Genomic DNA, 7,530 nt, shown 5'->3' with positions numbered 1-7,530 from the left:
GGTCTGTAACCCTATAGGTGGAACAACAATATGAACTAACCAGTACCCCCAGAGCTCATGTCTCTAGCTGCATATGTAGCAGAAGATGGCCTAGTCAGCCATCATTGGGAAGAGAGGCCCCTTGGTATTGCAAACTTTATATGCCCCAGTACAGGGGAACGCCAGGGCCAAGAAGCGGGAGTGGGTGTGTAGGGGAGCAGGGTGGGGAGGAGGGTATAGGGAGCTTTTGGGATAGTATTTGAAATGTATATAAAGAAAATATCTTTAAAAAAAAGACATGAGGATCACCAGCTGGGGAGCAAGGCTCTGTTTCTGACCCACTGAGACTTTGAGCAAGCTCCCCCTTGAGCTTTGCTACTGCACTGGCTGTAATCTCAGCACTCAGGAGGCAGAGGCAGGAGGAACACTATGGGCTCCCGGCCAGCCTGGGCTGGGCTACTTAGTAAGTTTGAGAGCAGCCTGGACTATCCAGCTAGACTCTGTCTCAAAACCAAACAAACAAGGCTAGAGAGATGGCCCCACAGTTGGGAACACTGATCCAGTGTTCAGTTCCTACCACTCATATGGTGGCCATTGGAAACTTCAGCTCCAGGAGATCTGAGGGTACTAAGCATTTATTTGATGGATAGAAAGATGTGCCAACAAAATACCTAAAGACATAAAATTGGAAAAAACCACACAAACAAAACTGAATGAATTTTTAAAAAAGTGGCTGACAATCATGGTGGCACATCTATGTTCCCAGCACTCAGGAGGTAGAGGCAGGAGGATCAGGAGTTCAAGGCCAACCTCAGCTCCATAGTGAGTTTGAGGATGGCCTGGAATACATAAGATCTCACATCCAAAATGAGGATAACAGGATTGTTTCACACCCAGACACATGCGAAGACTTCAGACTGCACCAGGACCCCACACGTGCAGCTGAGGCTTACTGAGGCATTATGGTCAGGGCATAGAGACTGAGAAAACATGTTCCCACCATCACAACCTGGTGGGCTCTGAGGGCAGGCTTGCAGACATGACACACAGACAAGAGAAAGGGATGGGAGAAGCATGGACTGGGGTCTGGGATGAAGAAAGAGCCAGAGAAAGGGAGAAGGGCCTTCCCTTCTAGTGTGTGCAGCACAGAGAGATCAGATGAGGAGGTCTTGGGCTGACTTTTGAAGACCGTTAGCTGCATGGCAGGCACATAGGGCATATCCACCAAGGCATGGGGACAGGAATCTGCGGTTCTGGAAACTCCCAACAGATGAGGAGCCTGTGGGAAAGAGGGCAACTTTCTCAGATGTGAACTCAGTGTGCAGGGGCCAGAATGGTGGCTTTCCAGCTGTTTCATATGTACCTTCAGCGTTGGCTTCGTCTGACACAGTACCAGGATGGATGAACACGCACTCTGCAAAAGTGCTCTGACCTATTCTCCATAAAAAGCTACTGACAACCTAGTAATGTTAGAAAGAGCCCCTTGAGAACAGTGCACTAGAGGCCAGGAGCTGCCTGGAAAGCACACAATAAACAAGGAAAGGCTCTGAGCTTGCAACTTCTCCAAAAGCTGGGAACTGCTGGACAGTGGCAAGGGGGTGTCTCCCTAGAAGGCTTGGCTTCCCAGTTTCCATCAGAGATAAGGAGTAGAAAAGGGCAGCTCTCACTTGCTGGATCTGGAATGCTTTGTGGAGATTCAAGGCTGTCTTTCATGGGCTATGCAGACTAGGATAGGGGCCTAAGCTTGTAGGCTCTTGGATGTTGGTTCTGGGCTGTGGGCGCAGACTTGGTCATGAGATGTTGGTCTTGATGGTATTTGCATGTATATGGCAAAGTGCACCATGAGGAGAAGGATGAGGGTGGAGAAGGGAAGCCAAGCTTCATGGGGTTAGAAGTGTGCCTGAAGGAGATAGCATGTGAAATATTGATCATGTGGTAGGTATGGCACACATGTAGAGGCAGATGTGAGAAGACAGCCACAGAGCTTGCAGCATATTGCTGTGCTCCATTCAAATTCATTGTTAATGTTTTGGTGAACTCCCTTGAGATGGGCTTTCCAGGTTCTGATAGACCTGGCTTGAGAGTGAGAGAAAGAAGCAGAGAAGCAGCAAATAGAGAGGTAAAGAGAGAAAGAAGAGAGAGGGGGAGGGAGGGGGAGGGCGAGAGAGGGAAGCAGAGGGGGTGGAGGGAGAGGGAGACAAAAAAGAGGGAGAGGGAGACAAAAGAGGGAAAGGGAGAGGAGGAGAGGGAGGACACCTGAGTGGAGCAGCTAAGCTTGTCAATGAGGTTGGGTGTGGAGGAGGCTGGTCACCTGGAACATGAGCAGAGGGTTGGAACTTGGTGCTGCCTCCTCTGGGTGGAGTGGAAGGTGGCTCACAAGATGAAAGAGGCTGTAGGAACTGGAGGACTGGAGGGGAGTGATTTCTGGGGTGGAGTTGATAAGTAGGACTATGTAGGCAGTACCCAGGACCTGCCTGCTGTGCTGTTTGTGTGCTGGGAGTGATGTGGGTGGCTGGAAGCCTTCCCTGCTTCACTCCTCTGCCCACTCTGCCCCACTGTCCTCACATTCTCTTTGGCTTTCTGTTGCAGCATCAGTGACTACTGCTTCCACACTTTGGGGTATACTATGGAGAGGTCCCCCCTCAAAAAAACCATAAAAGTTAAGCTCTGGAACTGAGACCTTTTGGCCTGGATGAAGCTTGACTTCAGAACTTTAGGAAAACCTTCTAGGTACTTCTAGTAGCAGCCATGCTTTGAGCTTTCCTTCTACCACCTCCTGTTCAGTGTGTGTAGTGTATATACTCATGACACATGAGTGCACATGTGTATAAAGGCTAGATTGTCTTTCTCAATCTCTCTCCACTTGATCTGTCTATCTATCTATCTGTCTATCTATCTATCTATCTATCTATCTATCTATCTATCTATCTATCTATCTACCTACCTACCTATCTACCTATCAATTATCTATCATCTATCAATTATCTATCATCTATTATCCATCTATCTATGTATCTACCTATCTATTATCTACCTATCTATCTATCTATCTATCTATTATATATCTATCTATCTTTGAGATAGACATACCTCAGGCTGTCTTGAAACTTGATATCTAACCAGGGATGACCTTGAGTTTCTTCCTCCTGCTTCCACCTCCCCGAGTTCTGGGACTACAGAAATGGCCTATTATGTGTGGTTCATGCAGTTCTGTGACCAAAACTTGATTGCTTTCTGCACAATAGCCAAGCATTCTACCCACTGAGCTATATCCACCTTATTTTTGGAGAAAATATTTCTCACTCCATTCCATTAAGCAGACTGGTCAATGGACTTAAGAGATCTGCTGTCTCCACCTCCCAACACTGTGATTATAGGCACATGCAGCACACTGGGCTTTTGTGTGGGTACTGGGAGCTGAACTAGATAGACCCTCATGCCTATGCAGCAGGAACAGCATTAATTCAGTCATCTCTCTAGCCCTTGAATCTTTTCTTTAAGGGCAAAATAGGCAGTAATTTAGGCTTCTAGGTTGTAGGGTCTCTGTCCTATAGAACCGCTTCCTGCTGTAGTATTGAGGAAATACCACAGATAGCACACAGATATATCACACAGTGTTCCAGTAAGACTTTCTGAGAGGAGGTTGCTGGGGTGCAGTTTGTCTATCCTTGTTTCAACCTCAGACAGTGACAGAATCATCCGCAGGCTTGGCAGAACCATGGCACATGTTAAAAGGGCATTTGGGGGCTGAACAGAGAAGGAACGTTCATCTTAGCCAGTATCCTGATGATACTGGCATAGCCAGGTCCAGTTTCCTGGTGATGCTGGCATAGCCAGGTGGGGACCACATGCTGAGAATCCCTGCTTCGCACACTTACTATCTTTCACTGAAACCTCAGTTCTTGTGTCGCCATTGATGTTTCTACCTGATTTAAAAGTACCTTCTTCCTGGGTGGGCCAGATGACTCAGCAGGTAAGGTGCTTGTCACCAAGTCTGACAATCTGAATTTGATCCCTAGAACCTGAATGGTGGGAAGAGAGAGCCGACTCCTTTCTGCAAGTTGTCCTCAGAGCTCCACATGCATGCTGTGGCACACGCGTGTGACACCCTTCTAATAAACAAAGTTAAACACGCACACGGTGCCTTCACCCTGTTCCATCCTCTGCAGCTTGAGCATCTTTACAGAGGACATGGTGCATGTGTATTCGAGTCTGCGGATGGAGATGAAGTCAGGAAGTGAAAGAGGTTACAAATTGCAGGATTGGAAGCAGACAGAAACGGCTGGTGACAGTCATGAGGTGGAGAATGTTGAATACCAGAAAGCAGGCATCTGCAGAGAGTGCCAATGGGTGTCAAAGTTGAGAGTTCCCAGGAGTGAATGGCACACCTAGGTGCCCTAGAATGCTGCCTCTAAGATGGGGCCACGAGACTGGGGTATGGGGTCCCAGCTCTGCTCCTGCAACACTGAGCACTGGGAATTAATTACCAGGGCTTGTGATTTTCCAAGGTAGAGCAGAGGCTGGCTTTGGAACAACGCTATCTGCTCCTGACTCTTTCTCCCTGACCTTTGTTCTAGATCAGGTTCTCCAGCTGATCTCGCAGAACTGGAAGTACTTCAATGGAAACTTTTATTACTTCTCTCGTGACAAGAAGCCGTGGCAGGAGGCTGAGAAGTTCTGTACGTCCCAGGGAGCACACCTGGCTTCGGTGACCTCTCAGGAGGAGCAGGTCAGAGGCCTGGGACTGAGAGTGGGGTATGGATAGGGACACAAAAACTTAAATTTTGTCCTCCTAATGGGTGATAAAGTCCCTCATGTCCCCATCAGGCAAGGAACAAATATTTACTGAGTTCCCAAGAGTGCTCTGTACTGAGGTGGAAGTGTGGCCTTCTGTGGAAGGGCTACGGCCTTCTGCCCAGGGAAGGAGGAAGACCTACAAGCCCCAGCAAATGTCAGCAGGAAGGGAAGGAAATGACACCTGTGACACCCTTCAGTGTAGGGGGTGTTTCTCTCTTACATTTCCTCAGTCCCTGCCAGCCTTCCTGTCTGGGCATCAGTCTGGATTGAAATATCCAGTAGCTGTAGAAGGCTGGTGAAGAGGAGACCCTGGTCCCCTGAGAGCTAGACTCACTCCTAAGCATCTAGGACTTTCCAAGAAAATACTGTCCACCAGGCTAACAGAGGACTATGCTGTTTGGTTTAGCTTAACCTGCAAACTTGTCTATTCCTAGTGACTCTTCCCAGGACTTGTACAGTGCTGCTAAGAATAAACTAGAATGAGGATTTCTGTCCCAGCCAAGGCACACCCCTTCTCAAATGTGAGGGACATCAAAGACAAGTCAATATGGGGGAAGATGGGGCTTCCCCAGAGGGACCTACCTGCTTCTCTAGAGATTAGATAAGCCATGGAAGGTTCTGGAAGCTTCTACACTGAGATGGGCTCTTTGATTAGGGGCCAAGGAAGGGATGGTCCAAAGAGTCCACTTCTCACAGTTCTGTCTCCTTTGCACAGGCCTTCTTGGTACAGACTACGAGTGCTGGGGACCATTGGATCGGGCTCACTGACCAGGGCACAGAGGGCATCTGGCGCTGGGTAGATGGGACACCATTCAACAATGCCCAAAGCAAAAGGTGATTACAGCCTCTGTCTAGCTCTGTCCAGGCACTGTCTGCCTTGGGCAGGCTTTACTGTTCTTTGTGTATGGTCCTGTTTAGTGAGTGTTAGTGTGTGTGTTTTGTATACGTGTGTTTATACAAATGTGTGACGAGTGTGGCATGCATGGTGTGTGATGTGTAATGTTTGTGGTATATGAGATGACATGTAGTATGTTGACCTCTGCGGCCAGTAGAACAGCATCTAGAAAGGACAGGCCTTGGAGATAGCAGGCCAGCTGCCTTCCTGTTCTTTTGATTTCACCTATTCATTTGTTTCCTCCAAGTGTTGGATTCTGTGGAGGATTCCCCTTCAGACCCTGGATCATCAGTAACAGAGGGAGGGCAGCCCCAGTGGGGCCACTCTGGGGACTCCTCTAGTCCTGGTCCTGTCCCCATCCTGAGGTCTCTTTATGCATGGGAAGGAAGACTGCCTTGTCTAGCAGAGTAAAACCATGTTCTTCCAGGTTTTGGGGGAAAAATCAGCCTGACAACTGGAGACACAGGAATGGAGAGCGTGAAGACTGTGTCCACCTCCGGCAGCAGTGGAACGACATGGCCTGTGGGTCCTCCTACCCCTGGGTGTGCAAGAAGTCCACAGAGTGGTCTGCGGCCAGAGTAGGCTAGAGCTGAGTCTGTCCTTCCTGAGACTCCTTCAGCCTTGATCTCACTTCAGGGCTTCCTGTCCTGTATTGCCCTGTCGTTCTGCTATTTAAAACATGCTTGCCTCCTTCTTAAAGACAAGCCCTGCATTGGAGTCCCCTCAGCACCATGTCTGCCCAGATAAGCCCTCAATAAACACTCACTGAATGGACAGAAACTTGGTTCTTGACAGTCCCTGAAGCTGCCCTCACTCCCATCTCTCCATGGACTGTCCCCTCCTTCCCTTGGGTCTTTCTGTCACTACAGGTCCACTTTTCAGTGACAGTGCAGACAGCAGCTGGGGTTTCACAGGAACTACAGGGCCTTCCTAAGTCACCCCAGGGGTCCCATGTGTTTCTTCATGTGTGTATTTGGGGCCCTGTTTCTCTCCCTTGTCCTGTGGGCTGGTAGGGTCTCTGCTCCACCGTGTCATTCATCTTGCTAATCTTTCCAGGGATCTCCTTTCTGCTCACCTTGGGGTGAGAACCTCAGGAGCTCTCTCTTGGTGTCTGTGGAACACTCTTCATACACAAGGAATCCCATTCAGGTTTCTGGACCTTTCTCTTTTTCTCTTTGACTTCTTCATACTCTTCCCTCAAACTGCAAAGAGCTTCCTCTCCTCAACCTGGGTGGAATGGCATTCCTTGATAAACAGTGTCTTCGCTGTTCTGTGGAAGAAACTTCAGAAAGAAAACCACAGGGTCGGGCTGGGCGTGGTGGTGCAAGCCTTTACTCCCAGCACTTGGGAGGCAGAGGCAGGCGAATTTCTGAGTTCGAGGCCAACCTGGCCTACAGAGTGAGTTCCAGGACAGGACAGCCTGGACTACACAGAGAAACCCTGTCTCCAAAACAAAACAAAACAAAACAAAACAAAACAAAACAGTCTCCCCATCTGATCCCCAGCTCCCTAACGTGGCCGGAAGTTTTAGTGTGCCTAAGGTCCAGTATCTGGAAATAGCTCTTTCCTGTATGTTAGTGTGATGAGTTTTCTAGTTGGTTTTTCTTTTTCTTTTCTTTTTCTTTTTGGACTTTTTATTCTTTGTTTCACATCATGCACCCAAGTCCCACTCATTTCCCTGTCCCCTCATATCTGACTGTTGACCTTGCAATCTCAACCCCCCCCACCCTCCCCCAAAGAAAGCTTAGAAAATACCTCACAGTGGAAACTGTAGTATGCCCTGCACTGTGTCCTGCAGTTTCTTCTTCTGTCCACACATCTTCACTTGCAAATGTTCACTGCATTGCGTCATTGGTCTG

General features: G+C 48.6%; 1 protein-coding gene across 1 annotated transcript in view; it reads left to right on the top strand.

Annotated features, from left to right (window-relative positions):
* The window catches only part of Clec4f (C-type lectin domain family 4 member F), an 11,457-nt gene extending 5,006 nt beyond the window's left edge, over nucleotides 1-6,451 (top strand). The window contains exons 5-7 of the mRNA XM_021165037.2: nucleotides 4,557-4,708; nucleotides 5,492-5,610; nucleotides 6,099-6,451. Of these exons, the coding sequence (XP_021020696.1) occupies nucleotides 4,557-4,708; nucleotides 5,492-5,610; nucleotides 6,099-6,258 (431 nt within the window). The 3' untranslated portion in view covers nucleotides 6,259-6,451. The remainder of the gene's footprint in view (nucleotides 1-4,556; nucleotides 4,709-5,491; nucleotides 5,611-6,098) is intronic.
* Nucleotides 6,452-7,530: the final 1,079 nt, after the last annotated feature.

This window comes from Mus caroli, chromosome 6, assembly GCF_900094665.2.
Source record: "Mus caroli chromosome 6, CAROLI_EIJ_v1.1, whole genome shotgun sequence".
NCBI lineage: Eukaryota > Metazoa > Chordata > Mammalia > Rodentia > Muridae > Mus > Mus caroli.
This window is presented reverse-complemented; position numbering and strand designations above follow the sequence as displayed.